This window comes from Lepus europaeus, chromosome 12 (genome assembly GCF_033115175.1).
Source record: "Lepus europaeus isolate LE1 chromosome 12, mLepTim1.pri, whole genome shotgun sequence".
Classification (NCBI taxonomy): domain Eukaryota; kingdom Metazoa; phylum Chordata; class Mammalia; order Lagomorpha; family Leporidae; genus Lepus; species Lepus europaeus.
In genome coordinates, this window is record NC_084838.1 from 91,391,578 (window position 1) to 91,407,303 (window position 15,726).

The 15,726-nt window shown below is 57.0% G+C and overlaps 1 protein-coding gene across 1 annotated transcript in view; it reads right to left on the bottom strand.

Moving 5' to 3' along the window:
• The window catches only part of WNK2 (WNK lysine deficient protein kinase 2), a 116,366-nt gene that overhangs the window by 75,699 nt on the left and 24,941 nt on the right, over nt 1-15,726 (bottom strand). Inside the window, exons 2-3 of the mRNA XM_062208503.1 lie at nt 2,125-2,297; nt 927-1,147 (exon numbers count right to left, since the gene is read on the bottom strand). Coding sequence (XP_062064487.1) covers nt 927-1,147; nt 2,125-2,297 — 394 coding nt within the window. The remainder of the gene's footprint in view (nt 1-926; nt 1,148-2,124; nt 2,298-15,726) is intronic.

Below are 15,726 nucleotides of genomic sequence, written 5' to 3' on the forward strand. Positions count from 1 at the left end.
AAACCCCAAGCCCCAGCCCAACTGCCCCCACTCCTGCCTGTGGGGAGCCACCCTCAATTCGGGGGCATGTGGGGCTTCAGTCTCCAGGTCCCACTAGATCCCACCTGGACCTCCCCAGCTACACTGGGCCCCCGGCCCTGCACCTGCAGGTGCCATCCAGGCATCTTGACCCCAACAAGCAGCTGCTCCGTAAGCCCCCCAAACTCTCTCTTCTTCACAGTTTGTGAGAACCCCCCTTGGGGCCTGGGGAACAATGAGCACCCCCACACACCAGGACCACCTTGGGGCAGGTGCACAGCAAGATGCAGCCCCCCAGCCCCTCACAGCAGCCTCGGGCCAGCTGTCCCCCCAAGGCCCAAGGTATCTCCTCTCGAAAGGCTGAGGATTGAGGATGAGAAAGAGAGGTCAACAACATTTCTAACAAACTAAATCCCTCTGCACCACTCCCTGCCCTGCACAGAACACCCATGTGCCCTCCCCCAGGTACTCCAAGTGGTCACTTCCTGGGCCCCACAGCCTGGAACCTTCCCTGCCCACTAAGACCAGCTGCTATGTCACTTGCCTCAAAGTTCCTCTGTGGCCAGGGCCTCCTTCCCTGCCCTAAGTACCCACAGTACCTACCCTGTGCCACCCACCTCATCTCCCCCACTGGATACGGCACTGATGTGGCCAGAGACCACCCAGGGCAGAGCCTGGACAGCAGGGGCTGGTGGGGTCAGGAGCAGAGTCAGCCCACCTAGCCCCAGAGTAGGCCGTGTATCCGCTGTCCGGCAGCTCCCTTGGCCGAGCCACCAGCGGCTAGAAGGGTGGCTCATATGCCCGGCCCGAGCCCCTGGCCCCAGGCACTCTGCCCACTAGGCCTCCTGCCCAGATCTGCCTGGCCCCCAGATTCAGCTCAGCGCCCCAGGCAGGAGAAACAGGCCCACCTATGACGCTTTTGGCGAACGACGCTCTCTTGAGGGTGGCCAGGCCCAAGTCGCCGATCTTCACAGAGCCGGTGGGCCCGGTGATGAAGATGTTGTCGCACTTCAGGTCCCGGTGGATGATAGGTGGCGTCCGCGTGTGCAGGAACAGCAGGCCCTTCAGGATCTGCCGGCACCAGCTGCGCAGCACCTTGGGCTTCATCACCTTGAACCGCTTCAGGTACCTGTTCGGGGAGGGGGGGGGTGGCACAGCTCGAGGAGCAGCTCCCTTGAAAGACTCCGCCCACGCATGCTCAGGGCCCGCTTGAAACACCCATGATAGGGAAGGTGACAGAGGAGAGCTGGGCAGGCCTGCCTTGGCTGGGGGTCACACAGTGGAGGCCAGGCCCACAAGCAGGTGACCAGGTTGGGTGGCCGGCTCACCTGTTGCTCTTGCAATACCAGGAACCTCGCTACTAAAGCTCAGGCCGACCCAGACCCCAAACCTGTCCCCAAAAGGCCAGGAGCCACGGCAGCAGGGCAGAATCCCACCCAGGAACACCTTGGGGGAGAGGGGAGGGGAGGGAAGCTCAAGGCCAATGGGACAACCGGGGTCAGAGGTCAAGAAGGCCAGGCCCTCCCGAACACTGGTCACCTGTGTGACCTGCTCTAAGCTGTCCCCAGAGATAGGCAGCAGGGGAGGCTGGAAATGGGGCTCTCTCCATGCTGTGTGGCCACTTGGGAATAAAACCGCCCAGTGGCAGGTGGACATTGAGGCTCTGCCCAAGGTTACAGGGTCTGAACGATGCAGGGGGACCTGGGTTACAGCCACCCAGTGGGGCAGACCTTGTCGACTGCCCAGGGGCACACCATGGCCCCCTGTTCTCCGCTGTGCTCAACTAAACCTGACCAGCCTGCTCCAGACCCTGCACACCCACGAACTGTGTCCCTGGGAGAGAAACCACCTCCTGATGTCCCACACAGGAGGGCACGGCCTCCTGGCAACGTCTGAAAGATGGGCACATCCACCATCGGACAGGAAAGAGTGCCAGGAAAGAGCACTTTGCTGTGGTTTCTTTGACTTGGCTTCCTATTCCCGGGGGTATGTAGATGTATCACCCAAAAGGGACACTTCCACGAGGCGATGGCCCAGGACCTTGGGCAGCCCCAGATGTGGCACCCCCGGCCGCCACCACCCCGGCCGGCGTGCAGCGGCGCTTACGTCTTCAGTGTTCCCGAGGTCATCAGCTCGGTCACCAGCACGATGCACCGCTTGCCCTTGGCACTGGACTCCCAGAAGTCATAGAAGCGCACGATGTTGGGGTGCTGCAGGCCTTTCAGCATCTCTGCCTCCTCCTTGAAGCGCTGCCGCTCCAGCTTGGTGAGCTTCCGGTCCTGCAGCAGGAGACACGCACCAAGTGGGTGGCGCTCACAGGACCAGGCCCGCCGGCTGCTCTGCTGCCCACCAGGGGCAGTGAACTGGGGCACAGCGGGGAATGGGGATGTTTCACCCAGGCCGCAGAGGCAGCAGCACCAGCCCTCCCTCTCTGCACACAGGCACCAACCAAAGGCAGGGACACAGACGTCCCCAAACCCCCTTCCAGCACAGGAGCCGCTCACAGGCCCCCACAGGGACACGCAGCCCCCGGCACCGCCACATCGGACTCCGAGACCCCGGACACAGCCCCTGTTAGGAGGGCCTCAGGAACTGAAGTTCTGGGCAGCCGGAGAGCCCCCAGCCCACACTGGCAATGTACACACCCTGGAGGCCTGGCTCCCCCAGCAGGCGACCGCTCTAAACACCTGCAGCAGGGCTACACGTTGCTCCCATGCCACAGAGGCGCGCATGTTTGGCTAAGGAGGGGCTGGGAGTTGGAGGTGGGGGGGACCCCACGAAGAGTGTGACGGGGAGCTGAGCTCAGCACAAACACAACCACGGCATGTCACATGCACTCTCTAAGATAATGAGCGCAGCAGTCTTAATATGTGTTTCCTAAAGTGATTTTTGTGAACAGTCTGATGTGGAGACCTTTCTTTCTTGAAATAAATCGTGTTAAACCACGGTGGGGAAAATGAGAGACGCATTTGTTCCAATGCACACACGACACAGGGGAAGCACTCAGAACACAACAGATGAGGTCAGTCGGACCCTGACAAGCGCCAGAGGCCAGACCTGAGAGCAGAAAATTAAGAACCCTGACAGAGCTCACCCTGCAGAGCCAGCAGCCTTGGCGTGGCCATGTCTGGTGCAGGAGGACACAGCCACGGGGCCAGTATGCCTGGCCACGCAAGCAGAACTGACCCACTGGCCTTGAATTTATTTTTTTTTAAGATTTTTATTTATTTATTTGACAGGTAGAATTACAGACAGTGAAAGGGAGAGACAAAGAGAAAGGTCTTCCTTCCACTGGTTTACCGCCCAAGTGGCTGCTACCGCCGGAGCTACCCTGATCCGAAGCCAGGAGCCAGGTGCTTCCTCCTGGTCTCCCACGTGGGTGCAGGGCCCAAGCACCTGGGCCATCCTCCACTGCCTTCCTGGGCCACAGCAGAGAGCTGGACTGGAAGAGGAGCAACCGGGATTAGAACCCGGTACCCATATGGGATGCTGGCACCGCAGGCGGAGAATTAACCAAGTGAGCCACAGCGCCGGCCCCAAATTTAAAACAAGGAACAACACACAAGCACCACTGTCATCACCCTGGAGACCTCATGTGATCCATGAGGTCAGACATGCCCCATCCACCTGTTTCACCCAGGACACCACTACCGGGCACCACATCCATCCAAGCTCACACAGCTGGCATCACACCACCCCCGACTTGTTGCCCCTGCAGCCCACCCAGACCTTGGCCCTGCCCTTCCCAAATCCTCCAGTGGATCCTCCCCAAAGAGCCAGCATGGCCCAAGGCTCTGTGACTTCCAGCTTCCCAGATGAAGCCGAGGGCTGTGGCCCAGCGTTCCCCTGCCCCCCGCTGGCACACACCTCCCCCTGAGCAGAGCCCAAGGTCACCTCTGAGGCCCGGGTCTACAGCTCACAGGGCAAAGTCTGCCTCTCCCCACCCAGCAGTCATGGGAATGTCAGAAACAAGACGTGTGTGTTTCCAGAAGAGAACTATAAACACTCTGAACACGGAAGGGTGAAATGCTCAAGAACTCCAGGAGACAGAAAACAGGTGAACCCAGATGGCGGGAGAGACAGGAACTGACAGGAAACGGAAGCCAAGGCCCCAAGGCCCTTCCAGAAGGCCCCACAGAACACCAAGCCAGACTCCAACCTAGAGATGAGGTGTGGGTCGTGGGATCACGAGGAGGGTCGTCTTGCTAAGGAATGACCCCAATGGTGGCCGCACTCACAGCTCCTCTTCCAGCACCCCCGCCAGATCCTCCCCCCCAGCCCAGACCTGCCCAGTGGGTCTGTCCTGAGTGGGGCAGGACAGCCACCATCACCCACAGAGCCAAGAGAAGCCATGGGCATGGGCATGGCCAAACCCAGGGAAAGCAGTAAACCAGGGACAAGGAAAAACACCCACTGAACGTTCTCATAAAAGCGGTAGGGGTTTGGCAGTGGTGGAGACTCGGCTTGTGATGCCCACATCCCGTATCAGAGTGCCCGGTGCAAGCCCCAGCTCTGCTTCCAACTCAGCTTCCTGCCAATGCACATCCTAAGAAGCAGCAGTGACGGCTCAGGCATTTGGGTCCCTGTCACTGATGCGGGAGACTCAGATGGAGTTCCTATCTCCTGGCCCAGCCCTGGCTGTCGTGGGCACTTGGGGAGTGAACCCCATCAGTCTTTGTCTCTGTCTACCTTTCCAATAAAATGCAAATAAATAAAATGCATCACATCTACTGTTCCTATGAAGACCCCAGTGCCCAGCACAAATAAGGGCAAGCATTAAAGAGGAACAGTCAGGAAAGAACTCTGACATGTTAATGCTGAAGTCGCCTTCCTACTAGCATAGATGTTTTAAAGCGAGATGGTCTGTAACCTAATAAAACATTAAGTACAAAAAGTTAGTAAAATGGGAACACGTTCTGCTCGTCAAAAATGGTTATTTTTAAAGACCTATTTATTTGAAAGTCAGGAGGAGAGACAGCAGAGGAGCTAGACCGACCAAGAGAGAGAGCTTCCATCTGCTGGTTCACTCCCCAAATGGCTGCAACAGCCAGGTCTTGGCCAGGTGGAACCCAGGAGCCCAGAACTCCATCTGGGTGACAGGGGCCCAAGGACTTGGGCCATCCTCTGTTGCTTTCCTAGGCTCGTTCGCAGGGAGCTGGATCAGAAGTGGAGCAGTCGGGAACCAAACCAGTGCTCTGATATGGGATGCCGGCATCACGAGCAGCAGCTTAACCCACTGCACCAGGACAGAAACTCTTCAAAACTGGCTATTTATTTAAGAAAATAGAAGTCGAGCCAAGTGAGAGAAACTCATCTTAGTATGTGAATCTGACAAAGGACTCAGACCCAGAGCATACAAAGAATTTCTGTAAAGCAGAGAAACAAACAGACCGTGCACCGAAGATGACAGAAACAGCCCAGCAGCACACGAAAAGATGCTCAGAACTTCAGTCATCAGGAAAATGCCACTTACCACCACACTGAGACACCACTGCCCACTGCCCAGACAAGCTACACTGAAGAGACTGACAGTTCCAACCGCTGGGAGCTGGAAGCACCTGTCCATGATGCCCCCCGCCCCCGCCCCTTATCCCCTCCCCACAAGTCACTGAGTGTGAGGTGAGACAGCCCTCGGAGAAGCCCTGGGCAGGTCTGCACCTGCTCTACGTCCCACTATTCCCCTCCTGGAGATCCACAAATGACAGGCACGGGGGGATTCTAGCAGCTCCCCCATCACAGAAACGCCCATGGCCACATCCACCCAAACGGACCGTGACTCAGAAATAAAGGGAACAAATGCCTGGGGCAGGCATCCAGCCTAACAGGACACCAGCTAAGGTCCCCGTGTCCCACCTCGGAGTGCCTGGGTTGGAGTCCCGGCGCTCGATGCTTCTTCCTACAGCAGACCTGGAGAGACCGCTGATGTCACCTCAAGCCCTTGGGTTCCTGCCACCCACGTGAGGGACCTGGATTGAGTTCCTGGCGCAGTCCCAGCTGTTACAAGTATCTGGTCAGTGAACCAGCAAAATGAGAATGCTGTCTCTCAAATAGATAAATAAAAATTGTGGTTTTTTAAAAGATTTATTTATTTATTTGAAAGAGTTACACAGAGAGAGGAGAGGCGGGGGGGGGGGGGAGGTCTTCCATCTGCTGGTTCACTCCCCAGATGGCCACGATGGCCAGAGCTGCACCAATCCAAAGCCAGGAGCCAGAAACCAGGAGCCAGGAGCTTCCTCCAGGTCTCCCATGTGGGTGCAAGGGCCCAAAGACTTGGGCCATCTTCTGCTGCTTTCCCAGGCCATAGCACAGAGCTGGATCAGAAGTGGAGCAGCCGGGACCCGAACTGGCATCCATATGGGATGCCGGCACTGCAGGCGGCGGCTTCACCCGCTACGCCACAGCGATGGCCCCAATAAAAATTGTTTTAAAAAATGAGTAATAAAATAAAAAGAAACAAAATCCTGATTCTCACAACACCCTGGGAGAATTCCAGAACCATCAAGCTGAATGAAAGAAGCCAGACCCCGAGCTGTCGGAGTTTCTTCCTGCCCGGTCCTGGTTCTGGCACTTTCCCTGAAGCGTGGCCCCCAGACACCCACCCTCACTCCTGCCTCAAACAAAGAAGCCTGGAGCAGCTCAGCCCCAAGGCCGGCACACATATGGGCCTCTCTTGGGCTTTGTTCAAAGGAGAAAAAGAACAAAGAGAAGCAATCGAACATATTGGTGAATTGCAGACGGGAGCAATGAACAAGTCAGCAAGGAGACTCTGAGAGCAGAAGTACGACAAACTCCGCCAACCCTTCACTGAGCAGAGGTCAGGATGGACCTCTGGGGGGAACAACATTTGTGAACCAGGCTGAGGAGGCGCTGCATCGCTGACCAGAGTTCAAGTGGCAGAATCTGAAGATACTAAAGCAGGTTACAGAACAGATCTGCGTTTTGATGAGAATCCTAACTTCAAAAATAAAGTTCTCTGCAAAGAATTTCATCTGCATGAGAGTGGTGATGCATTGTAGAGTCCCCTGAAATCAAAGGGAGGTCTGGAAAGGATCTGGGGGCACGCTCAAGGCAAACGCCGGGTGCGCCAGCCAAGCAGGGGCCGACAGGAACCGGTGCACCTCTGCACCTGCTCTCCTGGCCATTCATTCTCAGGCAGGTGCAGCTGAGGGAAGAGTCACCAAAGCGGACACATGGCCAAATCCATGCAGTGCTACGCAGATGATGGAAGGGGAAGAGGAAGGGCGGGGCGGGGCGGGGTGGAGTAAGAGGATTGGAAGACATCGCTGAAGAAGGGGATGAGGAAGAAGGGGAAGGCGTGGAGGATGAAGGAGAAGATGACTAACAGAAAGCACTGATGGATTCCAACTTTTTTTTTTTTTAATTCTCTCCAGTCCCTGGGAGCAAGCTGCTGTCTTCTTGTTTTTATTTCATTTTTTCCCTCTTGTGTTCAGTCTCCCTGTTTCTGAGGCCTCTTTTCTCTACACCACAGTTCTCAGCTTACTGTGGGGCAAAGACCTTAAGCAGAATACAATGGGCAAAGGATCTCTTCCCTGTGTGTTCCCAATTCATCTTTACCCTTCCCTGACTCCACAAAAACTTTAAGAAATCAACACCACCGTGCTCTGTGGGAAAAGCGAAGCCTGCTGCTCCCTTGGCTCCGCGGGAGCTGGAGGGGGCCGGGCCTGCGAGCAGGGCTCAGAATTCTAGCTTTTCCCCCTCCTTTCTCTGTAGATGGGGCTCAGAGATCACAGTGTGTCTTTGTGTGAAGATGGACAGTTAGCATTTACCAACACGGATCTGTCTACTTTCTCTCGGTTAAAAAAGAGAAGAAAATGGGGTTATAGGAGGTCACCCACGGGTGGGTTTGAGGTGTGTGGGTAGGTGAAGTGGGGCAGTTTGACAACACGGCTTCTCCTCTGGCGTGTCTGATTGTGATGCTTCACGGACATCCTCGCAGATTAAGCTGATACTTCTAAAAATGAAATTCTCTCCTAGTGATGGCTGAGTGCTGCCGCTTGATGCAGAACCTGCAGGATCTTACTTGGAATAGATTCTCTACTGTAATTCTGTTCCTGTTTATTTTACACTGGAAAACAAAGCTGATGCTCAGTTTTAAACGTTAAAAGTGTACAAGTTGGGGCCCGCGCTGTGGCACAGTGGATTGAGGCCCTGGCTTGGGGCGCTGGCATCCCATGTGGGCACCGGTTCTGGTCCTGGCTGCTCCTCTTCTGATCCAGCTCTCTGCTGTGGCCTGGATAGCAACAGAGAATGGCTCAGGTCCTTGGGCCCCTGCACCCACGTGGGAGACCCGGAAGAGGCTCCTGGCTTCGGATCGGCACGGCTCCAGCCGTTGTGGCCATCTGGGGAGTGAGCCAACGGATGGAAGACGTCTCTCTCTCTCTGCCTCTCCTCTCTCTGGGACTCTGACTTTCAAATAAATAAAATAAATCTTTTTTAAAAAAAGTGTACAAGTTGCTTTGTTGCAATAAAACGAAATGTGTATCCCCCAAAAGAAGCCACACCCCAAAATGAGCATCCAGTGGGGTCCCACATGGATGGGTGACTCTGCCAAGGACAGAGTGATGCAGAATTAACACCACTGGGACAGGCAGAGCCCATGGGTGGGCAGAAGTGGCCGAGAGGCCTGGGTGAGGGGCGTGCTCCCCATCGTCAGAAATGCACCTCCGGGCTTCTGTCACAGCCCAGCGGCTCACACGCTTCCGCGCTTCTTTATATGGAAGTCACACCCCAATTTTGCAAATGTAAAAGATAAATGAACACGTCCAAAGAGTCAACGAGGAAAGTGAGCCAAGTAGAAGGGAAAGAGTCACCTGGAAATCAAACACCTGTGCCACAGGCACTCGGCGAACAGACATCGCCAAATATAAACAGCGAACCGGCAGCTCCCCGAGCTGGAGGGGGAAGACAGAACAGAAAGAGCTGTCAAGGCCGGATCAGAGCCATGCAAAGCGATACACCTCCAGACTGTTCAGGGCAATTCAGCATCCAAGGACCCAGAGCAATTCTGTCTGCAAGGCAGAGCGGGAAGGGGCAGGTGCCACCTTAGAATCCTATACCCAGCAAACATGCATCAAGCCAGATGTCCAGACTCATCTCAAAGGCGACTTAACAAAGGGATGAGGCCCCAGGGACCCCAGTGACCAGGACATGAGGGTGAAGGAGGCTGGGAAGGAGACAGCCCTGCTTCTCACAGCTCCCTCCATGGCCCTGGTCACTGCTTCTGTAGGAAGCTCGCAGCACCACTTCCACACTAAGTTATTTCTGCCAGGGCTTCAGCACCAACGGACACCGTGTGAGAGATCCTGTGGTGTCAGAGCAAACCATTCAGGTTTAAACAACCTAACAAAAGCCAGGAGGTGTGGGGAAGGGCCTGCACAGCCCACAGTCTTCATTTCCGAAGGCAGCTACCAGCTTGCGTGGATAAACCAAAGACCCAGGAGTCAGAGGTGCTTCAGAGGCGGGCTGATGGGCAAAGGGGACCTCCCTTTGTATCCTATGCCAGCACTACGGTTACCATGGCAACACCCCGCCCAACCGCTCCAGGTAGAACAGCTCGGTCAGGTGTCTCGCCATGCAGCCTGGTGCCCAATCCTAGAGTCTAGCAGAATTCTCCTCACTGTGGGCCATCAATTCCACGACAGCAGAAGCACTGGCCCGTCCCACGTGTGTGGGCTAATTCACTTACAAACAGGCTAGATGGGCTTGAGTTCAACAAACCACGGCCTCCGATCCCTAAAAGGTCTGAAACCTGTCAGAGCGGCAGAGAACCTCAAGTTCAATCAGACAGTGGAAAGATCAAAAGGCCCTGGAACAACGCTGGCTGTGGTGTGTGCCATGGACGGGGCCTGGCAGTCTCACTGAGCCCCAGGGCCATAGGGGGCTACACACAGCGGCACTCGTGGTGTTGGTGACACAGTCCTAGCTCTTGCTCAGATGTGTGGGACGTCTGCGGGCGGCTGCTCTCCTGATACCTTGGGGCCACCGGCTCTGCTGGAAAGGCCCCAACGGGCAGTGGTGGCCACTGTCAGACCACAGGGGCAGGCTTGCTGCTCCCGGGATGCTGTAGCATCCTCCTACCAGCGAGGCTCGAGGTCCAGCCACAGGAAGCACACTGATTGGTGCTCTGAGACCTGCCAGGAGAAGGCACAATGCCTGCCCAGGCAAGGGCAGGAGGAAGAGGGTGGGCACCGGGCACTGGCAAGGCCGCGTCGGGTGACAGCCTGGTGCATGGGTGGGGCCTCTCTCCAGTGCCATGTGGTTGTAAATCAAAACAAAGCGTCAAGGGTCATCGTCCACAACTGCCCTGTGCACAGAGAATCGAGTCAGGCAGGGTGTGTGGGATGGACGGTCCCAAAGCCCCCAATGAGCTCGGGCTCCCCCAAGGATTTGCCTCCCTCCCGGCACTAAATGTTCACATCCCAACATCCCAGCTCCGTGGGAGTAGCAGACACTCTGGGAAGGCAACACAAGGCCTCAGCCACATGCATGCACTCTCTTCCTCCCAGGTGTGTCCCACGTGCTCCAGCCTTCCTGGGAGGTGGGGGGCAGGGTCTCTGCTATTCCCAGGTCCTGAGGACCTGAATGCTCCCCCCGGCCCCAGCTGGGGATGGTGTGCTCCTCACTACCTGTTCATCCTGAGAAGGAGTGGGCATGGGGTCTGGGCCCAGGAAGGCTGCTCCAGTTTCCACCTCCACCACAGCTGAGAGAACAAGCAGACACCATGGTGCCACAAACCAGGGGCAGGCATGAGTGGACAGCACCAGCCAGGCCTTCCCCTCCCTAAGAAGCAGCTGTAAGCAGTCTAGGCAGAACCACAGCTGCCACTTATGTAGTGTGGGCAGGACTTGGGGGCTGGGAGGGAAAGACCCGGACAGGCATGAGTTCAGGCCATGTGTCATGTGTGTCAGGAAGTGGGTACTGAACTGTCTGTGGCTCGGTGGCGTCACCCTCATGCTTCTCAGGGGCAACAGTCCACACCCAGTACCCACCACTGGCTGACACGGGGGAGGCCCCAGAGGACTCTGCAAACTGTCTCTCGTGATGGCCACTGCAGGATCAGACCCCGGCCCCACTGCACCTCCTCAGTAAACCACACGGCCGCACAGGGGAGTGGGTCTATATCTAATTCACAGAGAGAAACAGGCATCATTACCACAACGACAACCTTCCCTGGCCCTGACGAACAGAAGTGGCCACCATCAGTGGTGGCCCTCGCTTCTCAGAAGACACAGAGTGCACTGTCCCCAGAGTCAGTCACAGGAAAGGGACACGGTGGCCAGATGCTGCCATCGCATGTGCACAGAGGTGGGTAAGCAGGCAGCCAAGTACGGCCATGCTCAGTCATCTTTGTCAGAAGCTCCCAGAAGTTTCCGATGCTCGAAGGCAGAAACCTGAACTTGAAGACCCAGGCCCTGCTTTTGTGAACAATCCTGTTTTCTTTAAAAGGGGTGGGGAGGGGCCTGCGCTATAGCATAGTAGGTTAAGCATCTGCCTGCAGCGCCGGCATCCCATATGGGCACAGATTTGAGTCCTGACTGCTCCACTTCTGATCCAGCTCCCCACTATGGCCTCAGAAAGCAGTGGAAGACGGCCCATGTGCTTGGGCCCCTGCACCCACGTGGGAGACCAGGAGGAAACTCCTGGCTTCGGTTTGGTCCAGCTCCGGCCATCGTGGTCATTTGAGGTGGGAACCAGAAAATAGAAGACCTCTCTCTCTCTGCCTCTCAAGTAGATAAAATAAATAAATCTTTAAAAAATAAAAAATAAAAAAAAAGAGGAGGGGAGGGGCCGGCGCTGTGGCATAGTAGGTTAATATTCCGCCTGTGGCGCCAGCACCCCATCTGGGCACCAGTTCTATACCGGCTGCTCCTCTTCCGATCCAGCTCTCTGCTGTGGCCTGGGAAAGCAGTAGAAGATGGCCCAAGTCCTTGGGCTCCTGCACCCACATGGGAGACCCAGAAGAAGCTCTTGGGTCCTGGCTTCAGATTGGCACAGCTCCTGCTGTTGCAGCCATTTGGGGAGTGAACCAGCAGACAGAAGACCTTTCTCTCTGTCTCTCCCTCTTACTGTCTGTAACTCTGCCTCTCAAATAAATAAATAAATAAATCTTAAAAAAAAAAAAAAAAAAGAGGGGAGGAAAGGGGAGGGAAGGCACCAAGTGCCCTGAGGCTTCACTCTCTCAAAGCCTGCAAGACCAGGCCCACCCACAGTGAGCTCCCAGCAGCCACGCTCAGGAATAACAGGGCTCAGTGGACCCCACCAGGCTATCACAGGCTTCAATAGCCATAAATGAGGCTGTTCCCAGCACTTTGCAAATATTGACTCTACTCGTCGGAATGTCTCCCACGAGCCCGGCTGCCCCCGTGATCCGACCCTCCTGTGAGCAGCTTCATAAACACACGAGGACGTGCACCTCTGCCTCCCGTCCAGATCGGGCGTCCACCCAAGTGACCGTTACAAACTGGAACTCACAGGCAACCAACGTGGAGCATACACCTTACTGAGGCCTCGTCTGTCACTGAGGACGATGGGATGGTAACCAGCTCTGGAGACAGCACCTCCGGCTGGCGTCTGCTCGCTCTGAGGATACGCTCACACGGTCAGCAGGTGGCAGGGGACGCTCCGCCCAGCTCTAGCAAGACCCAGAGACTGGACCCACCGGCCTCCCCACAAAGGCTCCTCAGTGCCCCGAGCACAGCAGTGCAGTGTGTCACTGCTCTGCTGTGGTCCCCATGCCTGCACCTCCCTGGGGCCTAGCCTGGCAACCCATCCTGCTTGGGCAGGGCCTGCCCACCTGCCCTGCTGTCAGGAAGCCCCACCCCTGGAAACAGCAGAGGGGCTGGCTTTGAGCCAAGCCCCACCCCAGGGCTCTGACTGTGGGAGTCCAGCCCGCACCCCCCAACCCTTCACTCCCATCATCAGCTCAGGCAAACCACCATGTCTCAGCAGAGACGGGGCACAAGGCAAAGAGAAGAAAGGGACCCAGGCAGGTGCAGGATGGGGCCTACACACGCCCGTCCCCTAAGGCCCTGAGCCGTGACAGACATGACAGATGGGTCTATGAGCTGTCTGGGCCACACACGAGCAGCACAGTGACCTGATGGCTGGCATGAGGCTTCCCCAAGGGACCCCCAAACCCACCACCTCCCCAGCATCTGACCCAGGCCTTAGGCCACAGAGGGAGTAAGGTCCTTCCTCCCAACAGGAACACTCCCTGCCCAGGGCCAGCAGGCCCCTGCCCCTCCACAGGGTATCCAGCTCTGCACAAACACCATGATGCCACATTCCGTGGGTCTCACCCAGCATCTCTGGCCCAGGCCATGGGAACCTCAGTTCTAACTTTCAGGGTCCCCCAGTGTTCCACCCCCACCCCCCAACACACAAACCAGGAAGGGCTGCAGGGCTCTTTGGCCTTGGCAGCAGGCCAGACAAAACCATAAGGGGTCATAGGATTTGGGAGGGCAAGAGCAGAATCCAGGCTTCAAGTTCAGCTCCTCAGCTGTGAATGGGAGGTGCAGCTCTGATCAATCCCATGGTGGGGGTGGGGGAGTCACTGGGGCCACGGGATACAGACGCTTGCCAGCGGGGACCCTACTGTGGGCCACTCCTTCAAGACCTCAGTAGAGGAGCAGAGGGTCACTGTGAGGACAGGGGGAGGCGGGGGGGAGTTGGAGCTGGCCACAGCAGCACCTGCCTGGGAGGCTGGGACGAGGGGTCTCCAACATCAGGGTCTCAGCCAGCCCTGGAAGGAAGGTGACCATGGATGCCACCTGGCAGCATGCCAGGGGGACCTGAGGTGGCACCATCTAGCAGAAGGCTCCGCCAAGAAGCCACTGCCTATCTGCGCTGCCCAGGGGGGCTGGGAGCCACAGCGACCAGGTCCTGACTTTCTCTTTCACTGTAGTTTACTTAACCCGTGCTTGTGGCTTATGGGGACCACGCTGGACAGAGTAGGATAAGAAGCTTGCTCTCTGCTGTTTTCTGAGCACTGGCCCCTGGGGACCAAGCCCAGAGCCACTGGTGAGTAAGGAGCCGGGGAGCAGGCCCAGGGCAGCTGGTGGCCAGTGTGGACCTGTGTCCCAGCAGCTGTGCCTGCTTTACCAAGAACTGCATCTTCATGGCGCTCTCTGCCAGGAGGTCAGAGGCCTCGCCTGACAGGATGCATCCTAAATACATTCCTGGGGCTCTGGGCCGTGCACCTGCTGCCTCACATATCCTAGGGAGGGCCAAGCCCTCAAGCCCCTGCTGGCCCAGGGGTTCAGGATGGCAGGACCCAGGTGGCTCATTCAGACCCTGGAGGAACTGCCTCAAAATACTGAACCCCTTCCTCCACACCCAGGGTCTCAGAGCAGAGACTCCTGCCCTACAGGGAGGTAGGGAGATGCCCTTTGGGTCTGTCCATCCTCTTACCCGGAAGGTCCAAGCTAGAAGGGGCAGGGTCTGCATCCCACAGGCGCCTGTGAGGGACACACACACACACACACACACACAAGCGGGGCATCACCTGGACCTTGCTCAGCAGGTTCAGAAACCACGCAGGAGCCGGGCCAGGCAGCAGTACATATGGGTGTCTCATTTCCAAATAAAAGCTTTCAAGTTTGCAGGGTTGACTTAGAACTCCAGACAAAAAAAAAGGGGAGGTGGGGGAGTAGGCACATGCAGGTTCCTCCACTCTGTGGGAGACACTCAAGGGTTGCCTCTCAGCCCCGTGGCCCTACAGATGGACTGAGCCACAGCCCACACCGAGGGCCCCTGCCTGGTCAGCTGCATGGACCAGCAACCTTAATGAGGACCATTATGCCAATGACATACCTGGGGTCCACACCTAACCCCTGGGGGCGGGTTGCTCTGCAGCAGAAATGGAAGAGCCCCTCCCCATGATCCATATCAACTTTTCATGGGTAGATGCCTCCACTGCACTCAGACTGGCAGGTGTTCGCACCAATGCAGAGGCAGGAGGAACATGAGCCCCAAACTCATCAAGGGCTGCCATGGGGCTCTCCAAGATGGGGGCCAGCCCCACCCACGGCATGCGGAACCCAGGAAGACTGGGGGTGTTGGTAGACACAGGCCACTCACATTTGGGAGAATGGTTGAGAGAGAAACCCATCTAGTTGGGAGCCGCGCACCCCGGAGCACCTGCCCTCCGGAGGGAGTGAGGACAAGGGCTTGTCCAGCCTCTCTCCAAGGACATCCAGGCACCTGGCCACAGGCCTTAGACGTGGCCTCTGATCCCCCTGCATTTCCTGGTGCACTCGCTGAGTGGCTAACCTGCTCTGCAAGGCCAGACCAGGGCCAGCAGGGCTTCCCCATCCCGTTCTCACGTTCTGAGTATCGACCCTTCACGTTCAGGCACTCAGCACCCAGCTGTTCTCCTTGGAGGTGGGAGGATGAAGGAAACCCAGGCAAAGGGCCACCAGGCAGAAGGGGGGAATAAGACCAGAACAGCAGACCTGCCAAGCGCATCGACCCCAACCCCCTCCCCCACCGCAGAAGGCTGCCCCACGCTGGTGGCAGACGCCACACCCGGCTGGCCACAGCAAGGAGGCCTTTGCTTTCCTCGGAGGAACATCACCGTTACGCCCTTAGTAATGCCACATCTGCTCCATCCCTCAGATGCTGGTCAGAGTGGTGGGGCATGAGACAGCGAGGCGACAGGGAGAGTCCCATGGGACTGTCCCCCTCTGA